This window comes from Protopterus annectens, chromosome 2.part0, assembly GCF_019279795.1.
Source record: "Protopterus annectens isolate FY-2018-M chromosome 2.part0, PAN1.0, whole genome shotgun sequence".
Lineage (NCBI taxonomy): Eukaryota > Metazoa > Chordata > Ceratodontiformes > Protopteridae > Protopterus > Protopterus annectens.
Genome location: NC_056728.1, coordinates 32,082,644 through 32,098,979, shown reverse-complemented (window position 1 = coordinate 32,098,979; position 16,336 = coordinate 32,082,644). Strand labels below are relative to the sequence as shown.

General features: G+C 41.5%; 1 protein-coding gene across 1 annotated transcript in view; it reads left to right on the top strand.

Annotated features, from left to right (window-relative positions):
- UNC80 (unc-80 homolog, NALCN channel complex subunit) overlaps positions 1-16,336 on the top strand; it is a 5,631,640-nt gene that overhangs the window by 4,903,627 nt on the left and 711,677 nt on the right. Inside the window, exon 55 of the mRNA XM_044060513.1 lies at positions 2,861-2,984. Coding sequence (XP_043916448.1) covers positions 2,861-2,984 — 124 coding nt within the window. The remainder of the gene's footprint in view (positions 1-2,860; positions 2,985-16,336) is intronic.

The following is a 16,336-nucleotide window of genomic DNA, read 5'->3' as shown; positions in this document are numbered from 1 at the left end:
CCCTATACTTCACCCAATCAGTTGAAATCTGCAGCAGCAGAAGTGTTAAAGCTCATCTTCAACTGCAGGGGATCCAAGTCTTCCTGTATCGAGATGATTGGCTCCTAACTGCTACCTGTAAGGATCTACTGTTGCAACACCAAGCATTCTTTCTCACTCTTGCAAACCAATTGGGAATATCAGTCAACCACAGGAATAGCAGACTGCCTCCCATGCAGAGCATAGAATTTATAGGTTGCCAGATAAACACAGTCCAACAAATTGCAAGAGTCCCTGTTATCAAGTGATACAACATTTACGCCCACAGGTAAGACTCATTCACCATATTTTAGGGCTGATGGTCTCTACTATTGCACTGGTCCCTTTTGCAAGATATCACATGAGAGCCCGACAGTGGGCACTAGCAGTACAGTAGTCACATAAATTTCACTCCCCTTCTCACCAAAATCTGACTTACTCAAGTATGCAGGAATCACATAAGTGGGCGGATTGCGTCTCCATCAGTAGTACAGAGCAGATCTTTTTGCCCAGGGTCTCAGGTTCACAGCACCACTGATGCTTCCCTTATAATGTTGGAGGGTCCATTTGAAGGGAAGACAGTTCAAAGGATGTGGTTTTCAGTGGAGGCCAAACTTCACATCAACGTCTAGGAGATGGCAGCAGTCCTCCTAGCATTGCAGGGCTTTCAGGACCTCCTCCCCAAGGGTGTGGTCTCCATTCATACAGACAATATGTCATTGGTCCGGTACATCAACAAACAAGGTGGAACATGTTCATGTCCTCTTTGCCAAGAGGCCATGTGAGTCGTGCAGTGGGTGATGTCTTCAACACAACTTTCTAGTGGCAATGCATATTCTTGGGATGCCAGATGTACTAGTGGACTGGTTGAGTAGGAGTATCCTATTACCTCATGAGTGCTGTTTCAAACAGAGAGTGGAAGCAGGGATCTTCAGGCACTGGGGCCAACCTTACTGCAGTCTTTTTGCTTCCTGTTTCAACAACAAATGCAGCAGATACTTTGCCCTCATCCCTCCACTGGGACAGACACCCAGAGATGCTCTAGTCTACTTTTTGTCCCCAGGTCTCCTTTACGCCTTCCCATCAATTCCCCTTCTCGTGAAGTTCATTAAGAAAGCCATGATTTGCAAGATCAGGGTAATTCTCATTGTCCCCTTTTGGCCTCAGCAGGTATAGTTCCCCTTCCTTTGGCCTCACCTACTTCACCCAGTGTGGGTACTGGATCCCACTCCAGATCTGCCTAGTCATCCATACAGGATGCCTGTGCCAGTTCTTCAGTCCTTGAAAGTAACAGTATGGTTTCTCCAGTTTTAACAATATCCAGAGATGCAAGGCTTTTCTTTCCAGTGATCGAAATAATTTCTTCTTCTTAGAAGGACTCAGCCAAACTTAAAAGAGCAAATGGAAAACATTTTATATTTGGGCATCTTTGAAGGGTTTAGACCCTTTTTCATCCCCTCTTCCAGCATACTGAATTTTCTTTATGATTTTTTTCTGCAAGGTTTCAGTTACTCCACCATAAAAGTCCAGATGGCCACCATCCCAAATTTTCACATAGGACATAATGGTTTGTCTATTGCATCCCTTAGGGGGACCAAAGCTTTCCTTAACAGAACATTTTTTATTCTGTCTTCCTGTTCGAGATCCATTTCTACCATGGGATATTACAGTCTTGCTACAGTCATTGACCCAGGAAACCCTTTGATCCTACAGCATCAGCAGATTTAAAATTTCTCTATTAGAAGACTATTTTTCTGATTCCCGTCACTTCAGCAAGACGAGTTTTGGAACTTCAAGCACTGTCCTTCAAACCACTCTTCCTAATTTTTCATAAGGGTAGTGTTTCCTGAGAACTAACCACTTCCTTCTTTCCAATGGTGGCATCAGAAACAAACTTAAATCAGCAAATTGATTTGCCTGTATGTTTTTTCCAAATTTTGCCACCAGGGGGAAATACGCCCTGCATACCATAGATGTCCATAGACAGCTCAGATTTTATTTACATAGTACAAAAGACTTCAGAAAATCAGACCAGCACTTTCTCTCTTTTTTCATATCTAAACTAGGACAACATGTGTCAAAAGTCATGCTGTCTCAGTGGCTGGCAGATCACATTTCCTTTGTTTAAAATTCTAAGCCCAAGGCTCAGCCTACTAGAATGATGGTTACTTTGACAGCATTTGAAAAACACTACCAGTGACATATGTTTAGCAGCAGCTTGGTCAATAGCTCATTATCTTCGTATCCCATTACAAATTGGATGTGCAATCCAGAGCTCAAGCATCTTTTGCCTCTGTCATTTTCAGGAGTGTCCTTCCTTGAGTCCACCCGAGTCCTTTTAAGACAGTTTGGAAATCTGTCCCACATGTTGAATCTGATGAAAATAGACAACATGAGATACGGAAGTTGTGTACTTACACTGTTTACAGATCTGTGTTGTCCTGTTTTCATGCGGTTCAACATCCTCCCTCCTTGCCCCTTATAACCTGCCATTTTACATCTTCTGGGACTCAATCAGACCGTAAATGGACCCAGTCTGTTATCAGCTCCACATCTCATTCCGTAGTGGACAGTGTTGTGGACTCCTCTTTTATTCCCACGGAGATTTATTAGAAGCATTCTGGAAATAGTCAGCAAACTCAAGCTAAAGTAAATCATCTAGGAGGTTGGAATTATTGGTAGGGGAGGAGCCAGAGCTCTTAGATCAAGTACTCTGGTATAAGGTGCCAAGGTCGGATTTGACTAGATCGAACAACCCATATGTTGAACCAGATGAAAATAGAGCAACAAGGATCCATTGTTATGGTACGTGCATAACTTTAGTATTTATTTTATGGTGCAGGCACTAAAAGAAGACTTTCCCTTGAGTCATGTGATCTCTCCATTCACCAATCAAGAAAGAAGAGAAGGAATGCTTTTAAACCTATTGATTCCATTTGTACTCACAGTCGGATCTGGAAGTAAAGGTGATTTAAGCATGTTATGTATTTTTTCTTCTGCATAGAATCTTACATATTATCAGAAAAAGCTTATTTTGCATAGTGTTAATATGTACCCAACTATTGCTTGTATTGTCTATGTTTTAGTGTCTCTGGTACCAAGGCTTTATATTTCTTAGCATTTTTAGCTTCAGCAGTCATTGTTGCACATTTGCTGTTATATGATTTGTTTTGCAAAGTTCTGGGTACACAAAACTAGGCTCTGATGAAAAAAAAAGCAAACGTATCTAGTTGCATTTTTCAGACAGTAGGACCTGCTATCTGCAGAAGATACCTTTGGTACTGCTGTTGCCCACTGAAGTTGAAACTCTATAGCTGTTTTGTTTCAGTCTTCTGTTGTGTCACTGTCAGAACAGTATAAGGTGACTACATTTTGTGCGTACAATATCACTGTTTTACTAATCAGATTACTGAGGCTTAGCAATATTATATGACTGTTTTTTAACTTAAACACACACATTTTACAGACTCCGTCATATTGTCAGTGGGGCACGGCAGTGTGAAATTTGATTTAGCTTATTGTATTCACTTATATCTTATACTTTCTGATCTCTGTACAAATATTCAAGGCAGAATTCATGTATATTGTATCATGCAGGGATGGTGTGTGCAGAATGGTGTACTAACGCCCTATTTAGTTCATAAAGAATGCTACACAGTGGGGTAAGATTTTATACTCAGTCTTCATAAGTTCACAGGAGGTTACTAGACTAATGGCCGTAGGGCCCTTACAAGCCTAGCCAAGTTCAACCCTTGTTCCTTTATGAGTCTAGAGATATGGTCTATGTTATAAACAGATCTAAATCAGCACAGACTGCCCCTATCCAAGAGGGACAGAGGTGTAACCTCTGGGGTGAATTTGTGGTTTCCCATCCAATCGTCCAAGTTACTCTTAAAAAGGGTTAACAAGGGGCTCTGTTTAACCTGTACTGGAAATTATTCCAGAGGAGAGGCGACCTCTGGGAGACATAGCTGTCTCTCCAGCAAGTCCTGTTGATGCCACATGCTAGGTTGAAATCCCTAGAGCGAGTGACTCATGTACCGTTTGACTTACGAATGTGCAGCATTTCCATTAAGGTAGGATCAGAGGTTGCTCTGTATACAAGGCATGGTTGCGTCTGAGTAATCTATACAATACAGAATATATTGACAGTGGGTCTGTATTACGTGATCGAAAATTCAAATGTTCGAACACATAATAATCAACCCCAATTGAGCGAAACGGCAGAATGTCGAACACGTAAACGGAAATCTCCATAAGGGGAGATTTCCGTTTACTGCAATGTAGTGCGGTCTCGGAGTTGGTATATTTAAGTAGCGGGGGTTGTGGGTGTACAGGTTGGCTTGCCCCCCTGTATAAAGCAGTTTAATGGTTTGTTTGGGTTTTTGTTATTTTTTTTTCTGGCCGTTCAACATTATGTCAGTTCGCTGTATTGGGGTCGATCATTACGTGTTTGAACATCTGAATTTTCGATCACGTAATACAGACCATTGACAGTGATTTAATTCTGTCCACATAAGGCATGTACTGAAGACCCGGAATTTTCTTTGTGAGGAACCTTTGAGGTCTCTCCAGTTGCTGCAGGTGCCAGTTTAGGTACATAACAAAGGGAGCATTGTACACTATTATTGGCCTGATGAGAGAAGAGTATAGGAGGTTATAATCTCTTTTATTCTGGAAGCTATGCTCTTGCTTATGAGGTGAGCAAAGTAGAAGGCCTTCCTTACACCATGGAGACATGGCGATCAAAAGTAAGGTTGATGTTAACCTGTGTGCCCAAATTTCTCACCACTGATTTAGAGCTTAGGGTGTTGTTATTAATATGGTAATCTTCAGGGACATCGCTTTTGCCAAAGGGGGCAATAATGTATTTTTTTTGCATTGAGTTTAAGACCATGATTTTGACACCAATCTTTGGTTTGCATAAGTCCTTCTTGTAGAATGTTGACATCATTTGGGGACTCAATGACTGCTCCCAGTTTGCAGCCATCAGCAAACTTTATCAGCCACAAACCTTTTGTTTTTGCCTGTACGTCTGAGAAGTAGTTCCCGAACTATAGGGATCCAGCACTGATCCCTGTGGAACACTGCTGGTAATGGGTCTGCTGGTGGAGGTGGAGTCCCCTATTTTGACTGTATGTGCTCTTTGGGTGAGCCAATTTGCAACCCACCTGATAGTATATGGGTTGACCCCCAGATGGGTGTGTTTTTCAATGATGCCAGAGTGGGGAAATGTGTCAAAGGCCTTGGCCAAGTCTAGGTACGTCATATGCACAGATTGCCTTTGTCCAGGGATTTGGTGACAGTCTTGAAGAAGTCCACCTGGTTCAACAGGTAGGATCACCCTTTAACAAAACCAAACTGAGTCGGGTTAAGCGTCGGAAGGTCTCCTATATCCTTATTAATATGGTCCAAAATTCTATCCATGGCCTAGCAGATAAGGCTAATTAGGCTAATGGGTCTATAGTTCCCAGGGTCAGTGGATGCATCCTCCTTGTTCAAGGGGATGACAGTAGCTGTTTTCCATTCAGCAGGGACAAAACCAGTGCTTAGGCTGTGATTGAAAAGAGTACCCATGGCCATGGAGAGAGTAGTTAAGACCTGCTGTTTAGAGATACTAGGTGGAGAATAGGTGGTAGTAATATTTTGGGATATATGTAGCGGGGACTGCAGGGAGAAGTTTTCACTGAACGTGTCCTCTAGCAGGTTGGCTATATCCACTGGTTCAGTATATGTGGTACCATTCACTACTAGTTCAGCACAAATCTGGGCTTTTTCCTTTAAGGTTTTGGATGTAGCTAAAGGATACATTATGGTTATCCTTAGCTAGGGATGCTAATCTAGATTTATAGTTAGCTTTAGAAGACTTTACAAGAGGTCTTATTTGCTTGTTCAAGCTGAGAAGGGTGTGCTTCTGATTCTGAGAATGTTCCTTCCTGCTCTTAGAAAACAGTTTCTTCCTCTTATTATATAACCTGTTTATGGAGAATGTCCACCAGGCCAGCTTGTTTTTTCTTGAGGATCTTACTTTGGTCTATCAGGAATGACTGAGTCAATACAATTGTAAAGATGTTTATACAATGCATTGGTGTATATCCCAGTATAGGTTTCCTTGCCATCAGTGGGGACAGGAGCTTTTAACCCATTGTGTAGCCACAGTGTACTGTGCTCTGAGCACACATTCAGGTGACCCCCACCTAGGACTGCCCACATTTCAGAGGAATTACACCAGCTGTGAACAAGGTAGGTCCAATTATATCAGCTGTGGGACCAGAACAGCATGTCTACTGTTGGTGTAAAGCTATGACTATGCCAATCCCCTTTTTTTGCTAATGTTTTCCTCAGTATATGGAGCTAAACAGAAATATTAGTGGTAAATATATTAAACATGCTTTTGCGCAATACAAGAAGAAACTACTGGCTACAGAGTGCCCTGTGGTGCAGACAAACTTGCTACTATAACTACACCTGTTCCTAATCCCCACACAGTGATGTCGATGAGCTCCTGCAAGTGGGAGCTCTCTGTACCATAACACTCATTACTGTAATACGGTAATGATCCTAGCTCCACATTTATGCCTAATGAAGAAGTGGTTGCATGATGCCACATCATCACAGGAGTATTATTGAGAGAAATAAGATACATCACTGTAGGGTTAACAAGTTAGGCTTCCTTGTATCTCATCTGATCATGTGGAACTGGTGTTTCTGGCCTGTTCTGTCTGATATTCAGTTAATGCTCCAGAAAACTGCAGAGTGGGTAGTGACATCAGATGCTTTTGATAAATCCAGATAAGCAGTGTGAATGAATAATCCTTCATGCAGGGTGTTGGTGACTTTTTCAGAGAAGTAGCAAGACTGAGAAAGTATGATGTACACTTATCAAAGCTGAACTGTGAAAGGTCTAGACTATGCATATGGTATATGTCCTTATTGATTAGTTGTAAAACAATGTATTCCATGCCTTTACAGGTGCAGTAGTGAGACTGATAGATATATCGTTACTTGGGACAGTGGAAGTGTCAGCATTATAGAGAGATATGATTATGGTGCTTCTGCATTTTTCTGGTGCATGTCCGATGGAAAGGCTTTGATTGAAGATGTTTAGGAGAGGTGGGTTTACGTTATGTTGTAGGTTTACTAGTAAGCAGAGGGCCATCTTGCAGGATCCATTCATGTTATTTTTTTGTTTTGAGAGAGGTTAAAATTTGTTCAGTGTTAATGACAGGAGGTTTGGCTTGAGCAGGTATGGGGGAAGAGGATCAAAGCTATAGTAGCTCAATAGAAATTAGAGATGAATTTATTAGCCAGGATGTTAGCTATGGATTCTGGGTTGATGTGGATAGGACTGTTCACAAGTATTATCAAGGATTTTACATGCATAGCAAAAAAACTGCTTTAGTGGTATCTTTAGTACAGATGGTTTTCTTGTTGTTTTAGGAATCTTACTGCTTCTCATAGTATTTTTGAGTTCTATACTAATTTAATTCATTTTTTTCTTTTATAAGCTAGGGGCAAGTTTTATATAAGAATAGAAGCTTATTTTCTTGTATATAGTTTGTTGATTCTATTCTCCCATCAAATTGTGTATTTGATGTGTTTATTGTGTTGCTTATGACAGAAGAAGACAGTTTTCTTTATACAGCGATTTAACAGTCCTAGCATTCCTTGACTATGGCTAGGGTGTTTGTATTCAATGATTCCAGGTAACGGAAACATTTATTTAAAAAGAAAAAAAATCAATAACATTTAGTATGTTGGCTTTACTGAGGTCTCTTAATGTTAGGTGGATAACTGGGACTAGGAAGGTTGGTTGTGAGGCAGACTGTGATAGCTAAATGATCTGATTTAACTAGGAACTTGTGGGTTGAGGAGTTAAGATCTAGAAGATTTGGGCCTTTAACGAGAAGAGTAACTATTTGGTCCAAGGATCTAAAGCAGATGATGCTGAGAAAGGCCTGGGTGCAATTGTTAGATGTGTAGGTGGGCCAGTTGATGTTTAGGCAGTCAAAGTGGTGGACCTTTTGATGTTTGGGTAGACAAAGTCTCTTAATAGAAAGGTGTTTGGTTTGACTTTCATCTGGGGAAGCATTCTTACATGTGTGATAAGCTCCTCCAGGGATATAGAAGTGGACCTGTAATTACAAATAAAATACAAATGTGAAGTTGTTAAATCTCACCGTTTATTCTCAATGAAGGGTTTGGATCCTTGGCTCCGACGTGGCTGATAGCAAAGCTCAAGGTTTGCCAGTAGCTTGAGACCAAGCCCCTTATCCCATGATGCACTGCCGGCATTACTTCAGATCTAGTTTGCTGCGGCACAGATTTCGGTGTTCCAGATAGCTCTGACCAATTTTATTGGATAAATTCATCTATTTGCAAGTTTTAAAAACTTTTTTCTTCACTTTCTTGTTAGGATAGTTTATATATATATAGTTTCTATATGGATTTAGACTTAGATTTAGATTTAGATAAGTGCCCTGTGTTGGCTTTTTTTTCTATACAGTTGCAGTAGTACTTGGCCTAGTATTTAATCAAATTCTTAGTAGTAGTTTGTTAGATAGTTTCTTGAGTGTGTTTTTTCTATTGTTTAAATTTGTCTAAATTTAAAAAAGAGATGTCTGATGAGAAAGAGAAGCCTAAATCTGGCTTCAAAAAATTTCCGGATTGTGGACAAAAAATGTCAGTCACTGACGGGCACGTTCAGTGTGTTTGTTGTCTGGGGGCATTACACCTCCAAGACTATTGTAGCATCTGTCACACCTTCTCTTCCAGGGTACTTTTAGAGAGGAGGAGGTAATTGGTGGATAGGGGTTTACTTCAGCACCCCTTCTCGGAAGCACTGGGTGACCAGGATGGTGCTAGTAAATCCTCAAAGTCATCCAAGTCTTGAGGTGACTCCAAAGTATCGAAAACGGCTAAAAAAATGGAGGGCGCAGGGTCATTGGTTCCACTGCCCTCGGAACTGTGTCTCCCTTCTGTTCGGAGCCAGCTCACAGCTTTGGAGCCAGTTTCTGAGATTCCCTCATCAACTCTGCTCCAATCAGCACCCTCGGTGCACTCCTCGAAGTCTTTTGTCAGCCTTTCAGATCTGGATATGGACCGGTTGGTGCAGAAGCTTTTACGGGCTCCAGGCCTTGCCAAATTGTTGTCCTTCGCCTGTGGAGCGAGTTCTGCTCCGGTGTTATCGCTTCCATCTACTCGGATGTCCTCGGCGCCGACCGGGGACTCTAGGAGCTGACACTCTCCTGTCTGGTCCAGAGAGGATAGTCGTACCGGTTTGTCAGTGCCGACTCTTCCTCTCGGGGCTTCGGCTCAGATGAGCTCGGCTCCTACCTCGGGCTCGGAACCCATGGCCTCGGTGTGGGAGGATCGGACGGTCCCTTCAGATCTGTCTACCCCTTCACGTCTGAGCCATGGTGCATTCGATGCCATGAGGAGAGTCCTGTCTCCAAAGACATCATCAGCATCAGGTCTGGCTCCCTCCTCCCCTCAAGCGCCTGTGTCCGCTCCTGCTTCTATTGGTCAAACCAAGAGTAGAGACCCTGAGCCTCAAGTAGCCCCACAGGGGCACCCCCTGCTCTTCTGAGACCTCCCCAGATGCCCCCACTGAGGAGGTACACAGGAAGAGACTGTGCAAGAGGAGGCATGTGGACTCCCCACAGGAATCTTTGACATCTGACACTGACTTGGATGAGTCAGAAGGGTCCACTCAGTCCCCCTATTAGGATATCTCCTTTGTGGAGATATTAGAGGTCCTTAATCAGAGGGGTGGTTGGCAGTCCAAAAGCCCTACTGAAGACAAGTCAGTGCTCTTGAAGGCTTTCAGGTCTCAACCTTCCACCTCTTGGGTGTCTCTGCCTTACGATGAGCTCATGGAGCTGATCTCTCGTAAGGCGTGGGAGTCTCTGGAGGCCATAGATCCTGTCCCTCGGAAGCCAAATTTCATCTCTGCCCCAGTGGACAACGCTTTTTTGACTAAGGGAGTGCCTGTTGATGCCATGGTGGTGGCGGCAGCCACCAAAAAGGAAACGTCTGAGACATCCTCATCTATCCTTCCTCCTATCAGAGACTCCAGGATCATGGATAGATATGGGAAACGCATGTTTAGTTCAGCGACTTTTTCCCTTCGATCACTGAACTATTTAACCCATTTTACAAGACTACAAAGAGATCTCCTGAAAGAGCTAGGAGGTACTCTCCAGGGTACGGTAGCTGCAGGGGTTGCTGACAAAGCTAACACCCAGTTCGCTACTCTAAACTCGTCCATGCTTCTCATATCTTACGCAGCTGATGGTTCGAGTAGAGCCGCTAGTTCGGGCATTGCCCTGCGTAGACAAGCCTGGATGTGTCTCTGTTCCTTTGCGGAACCTTTCAAGTCTTCCTTTATCAACACCCCATTTGTTGGCTCATCCCTGTTTGGGCCCAAGGTAAAGGAAACTCTGACCAGGTGTGAGCAGGAAGGCAAGACTCTATCTGCCGTTGGAGTCCATTTTTCTACCCCTACTCGGCTCTATCCCAAGGGCCCTAAGAGTGGAAAGATGTGGTTCCGAAAAGCACAGGGAGCCTTTCAGGACACACATGGAGAAACCCCCTCTAGAGGCAGAAGAGGGGGTTATAATGGAATACGCCGCCCGCGCGGCAGGGGGGGGTCCGCAACAGCAGGGTGACAGAGCCCAGTTCTCTGGTCAGCCCTAGCAGCGCTCCTGAAAGGAGACCCAGCTGTCCTGCACATGAGGCAGTCGGGGGTCACTTATCTTTATACCCAGAAGCCTGGCTAAGCATAACATCTGATACCTAGGTACAAAGCATCATTTCCAGAGGGTATTTCATACCGTGCTCTTCCCCTCCCACTCCTGTGAACAGAATCCCGGATGTTCCACCCAGTCTCAGGGAACAAGCAACTACAGAGGTCCGCAATTTGCTAGAAAAAGAGTAATCCAGCCAGTCCCAGCAGACCAAACAGGATTCGGAACTTACTCAAGATTCTTTTTGGTTCCAAAGAAAACAGGGGACTGGAGACCTATGTTGGACCTCAGCAGACTCAACCAATGTGTAAAAAAAGAGAAGTTCCGAATGGTCATGCTTCAGGCCATTCTTCCCTTTCTAGGGAAAGGCAATTGGATGTGCTCTATTGATCTCAAGGATGCGTACTACCACATAAAGATGGACAGACAGTCCCGAGATCACCTGCGTTTCCGGCTGGGAGCCAATCACTACCAGTTTCGAGCTCTGCCCTTTGGTCTCACTACAGCCCCCTGAGTGTTCGCCAAATGCATGGCAGTGGTCACGGCTCACCAACATCCTTTGTGGACTTGAGGAACCACTTACACAGACACCCCATTGCACAATCCTTTCTTGTGCATTGCCGTACATGAGCAAGGGCTGCAGAGAAAGAGTAGAAAAAACAAATCATCCCTGAAGGTTGCCTCAGTTATGGCCTCTCTTGTTTAGCCCTTGCTGCAGTAATGGGAAAAAATGGACCAGTAGACATAAAGAGGTTCTGATGGTAAACAGCAGTGTGGGCAAAAATGCAAAGAAAAAAGTCCAAGGAAATAAAGCAAGAATAGCAGTCTAACTAGTTTAGTAGGTAGTACACATGCCTTGGGTGCTGGAAGAACAGAAAGATGTGGTTTCTATTCCTCCACCAGGTTGTTGAATTAATTTGAAAAAATATGGCGGGTGGCACAATGGCTAAGGCATTTACCTCACAGACACAAGGTTCAGAATTTAATTATTTTCTTGTCAGAGGCTTGTTGGTCTCTTGGTTGTGATTCTTGCTTAGGGGGCAGGAGGTCCTTTGTCCAAATCCTAAAAGTGCTGAGTATTTTTTCAGGGCTTAGGGGCTGGCATAATGGTTAAGGTGTTTATCTCACAGACACGAGGTGCAAGGTTGGATTCTCACCCTTAAGGAAACTTGGCTAGACTTAAAATGACCCACAAGAGCAGCTAGCATAGTACTTATGACCAACTATAGTTTGCTTTGATGGAGCTAGAAACTCGGCTAATTAGAGCAAAACAGTAAGTGTGAGCTTTCAAACAGCCAGCAGTGTATGGTGCTGATGTCTTAGATTTTCATTCTGGGTGTGTTCAGCTCCTAATGTTAACTGTCTTAAAAATTGATGCGTTTGGTCCCATGGAAGTTGTAGTAGATTTAATCATGTTTTATTGAATGACAAAGAAGGTTCTGAATATGCAGTTCTTAGATCCTCAGAAGAGGAAGAAGTATACTTTGTGACTAATCAAGTATTTGTTGCTAGCAGAAATGTGACAGATTTAAAACATAAATTGCAAATTACACTTCTTGACTTGTAGGTTACAACCAGAACTGAGTGGACTGATATTGGATACTGTTGAGCAGATTTTAGGTGTCAAAATACCACCATTTCAAAAGCAATTTAAGATTTCAAAAGAAGCTGAGCCATGTATGAGAGACGCTGTCAGGAAATTGGAAAGGCAAGGTGTGGTGGTAGAAGGGAATTTTGTTAAAAGATGGTGCTCATCTTAGAAATAAGAATTAAATGGAAAAAATGGAACAAACAGGAAAGCTTAGAACAATATGAACTGATATATCAACTGATGTTACTAATTTTATGGGCATAATTTACTGATTGCTGTTACATGTTTTAAAAGAGAAATTGATTGTAGTGTGCCACTTAGATCAGATTATTTTTTCTGAACTACAGTGGTAGAACAAAATAAATTGTGCACGGTCTGATTTGGCCAGTGAATAAAAAAGTGGATTATGGCATGTGGTAGGTAATTTGAAATTAATAAACAATTGTGCATCCCCTGCTGCCCATTTGATAACAGCTACAGTGGATATAAAAAGTTTACACACCCCTGTTAAAATTCCATGTTTTTGTAATATAAAAAATTAGACCACGATAAATTTTCAAAACCTTTCCCACCTTTAATGTGACCTATAACCTGTACAATTCAATTGAAAAACAAACAAATCTGTTAGGAGAAAAAATATAAAAAAATAAAAAAAAAGTACAATAAGCTGGATGCATAAGCGTGCACACCCTTAAACTAATACTTTGTTGAAGCACCTTTTGATTTAATGACAGCATTCAGTCTTCTTGGGTTGGAGTCTATCAGCATGGCATGGCACATCTTGATTTGGCAATATTTGCCCACTCTTCCTTGCAAAAGTGTTTCAAATCTGTTAGATTGTGAAGGCATCTCTTGTGCACAGCCCTCTTAAGGTCACCACACAGATTTTCTATTGGATTTAGGTCTGGGCTCTGACTGGGCCATTCCAAAACTTTAATTTTCTTCTGATGAATCCATTCATTTGTTGATTTGGATGTATGCTTGGGGTCATTGTCATGTTGAAAGGTGAAATTCCTCTTTATCTTCAGCTTTGTAGCAGACGCCTGAAAGTTTTGGGCCAAAAGTGAGTGGTGTTTCGAACTGTTCATAATTCCTTCCATCTTGACTAAAGCCCCAGTTCCAGCAGAAGAAAAGCAACCCAAAGCATAATATTGCCACCACCATGCTTCTCATTGGGATGGGGTTCTGTTGGTGATGCAAAGTGTTGTTTTTGCGCCAAACGTACCTTTTGGAATTGTGGCCAAAAAGTTCAACCTTGGTCTCATCAGACCATAACAGATTTTCCCACATACTTTTGGGAGACTTGATGTATTGTTTTGAAAATTTTAGCTGGGCCTGGATGTTTTTCTGTGTAAGAAAAGGCTTCCTTCTTGCAACCCTACCCCATAGCCTTGACATATGGAGAATACGGGAGATTGTTTTCACATGTAGTACACAACCAGTACTTGCCAGGAATTCCTGCAGCTCCTTCAGTGTTGCTATAGGTCTCTTGGAAGCCTCCCTGACCAGTTTCATCAATTTTGGAGGGGCATCTAGTTCTTTGCAGTGTCACTGTTGTTCTATATTTTCTCCACATTTTGATGACTGTCTTCACTGTATTCCATGGTATATCCAATGCTGTGGAAATTTTTTTGTACCCCCCTCCTGACTGATACCTTCAACAATGATATCCCTTTGATGCTTTGTGAGCTGTTTGCAAACCATGGCTGTTGCTGTAGCAGGTAACTGAGTAACTGTCAGGAAAATCCTACTAGGACAGCTGAACTTTATTTAGGGTTAATCAGAGTCTCTTTAATTGATGGCAGGTGTGTATACAAGAAGACTGAATGCTGTAATTAAATCAAAAGGTGCTTCAACAAAGTATTAGTTTAAGGGTGTGCACACACAACAAAGTATTAGTTTAAGGGTGTGCACACTTATGCAACCAGCTTATTGTACGTTTTTTATTTTTTATACTTTTTCCCCTAACAGATTTGTTTGTTTTTCAATTGAATTGTATGGGTTATAGGTCACATTAAAGATGGGAAAAGTTTTGAAATTATTTATTGTGTTCTCAAAAATCTGGCATTTTAAGAGGGGTGTGTAAACTTCTTATATCCACTGTACATCTGAATTAATGACTTGGCTACCTGCAAAGTATTTTCATGTCTTAACATCAGTACCTTTTCTTTGCACCTTTGACGCCCAAATCTGCATTATAGTGTACTTTTACGTATGATAATCAATAGTTTCTGCACTTGAAATTCCCTGGGGGGGGGGGGGGGTTTGCTTTTCATCTATATATTTTTATCAAGCTGTAGTTCAGATTTGGAAACACTTGGGGTTTTGAGACAAGGAACTCCAATATATGGATGACATTCTCGTCCAGACCACTACTTAAGCTCATAAATTCCTAGGTTCTTACTAAGCTGTTTATCTGTAAGGATCAGCCAGAACTACAATCCCCATGAAGTTTTTAGCCCTTATATTTTAAGTGCAGCTAACCCAGAGATGAGCAGAACATGTGTCTGTTGCCCTTATCCATGAGGGACAAGAGTACTAAACCAGGGGTGAATTTCTGGTTACCCGTCCATTCGTTCTGGTAATGTTTGAATAGTGTAAGAGAAGTACTTTGCTTTATGCAGAGAAAAAGACTATTCCAAACAAGTGGTATTCTATGTGATACATATCTATCTCACCAACATGTTCTACTTATGTTGCAAAAGAATTTTGATCTCTTGAGTGGCTGATCATGCCCCCACTGGATCTGTGAATGTACAGTAGATCTACTAAAGAAGACCTCAAAGAAATGTCATTTGCTGCCTGCGCAACTTTACAAAAATTTGATTTGAAAATTAATAAAATTCATCTTATGTCAGAAGTGAAATTTGTAGGAGCAACTGATACAGAGCAGGGAAGATAGTGTTTGTCTGAGAAGATGAAGGCCATTCATTCGATACATTTTCCAACTACTGTAAAAGACTGAAGAAGTCCCCTTCATTGAGATGAAAGCGCTAAAAGATTTTGCCAAGGGATCATATTGTCATCCAGTGGGTGCTCACTGTCCTGTTTTTTGGGGCAGAGTATAACGGTTGTGCTTAATTTATATGCATTTTAATAACATTAAGTGATTCTGCTGCATTTATCAGTATTGATGTGACACAAATTTTTTGCATACTGGTACTTGTCACTGATGAATCACATTGAGCCCATTAAGGGTGAAATGGGACAACAGTGAAGTGCCATAACATTGACACTTAAAATATCACACAGTATAAGTAGGTGATTTTGCAATAACATAGTTCAGCTGGGGTTAGGGTCTTGCCCATTTTCAACTGTATTGTGATCTGAAGGAGTTGATTTAAGTAACAGGAGGTGTGGGGGGCAAGATGTTTTAAGTGTTGATGTTATGGCACTTTGATGTTTTCCTGTTTGTTGTTATGTGCTCCATGTCATGTTTTAAATGTATCTTTTAATTTTTTTTTTTTATTTTTTTTATTTTTATATATATTTTTTTTGTAATTTATATATTTTTTGCTATTTCTTCCCCCCACACTTCCTTCATTGTATCGGCCTGGTCAGTTTACCCCATTCACTCCGGGTCTACTTCCACAACCCCTGGACGTATTCCGGTAATCTGTTGGGGCCCCAGCTTCATCCCTCCCCTACCCGGGGATTGTCAACCTCATGTACATGTCAGCCATTTATTTCTGTTGACCGGTGTCAACCTAGTGTTTGTTTAATATTGAGTAATATACTAATGTTTATCTATATATCTGTATCCATATCTATCTATCTATCTATATATATATATATATATATATATATATATATATATATATATCTAATCTATACACACACACACACACACACACATATATATATATATATATATATATATATATATATATATATATATGTTTGTTTATTATGTATATTATGTATGCATGATTGCAGTACACTGTATTGAATGTCCAGTATGTCTATATATGTATGTGTG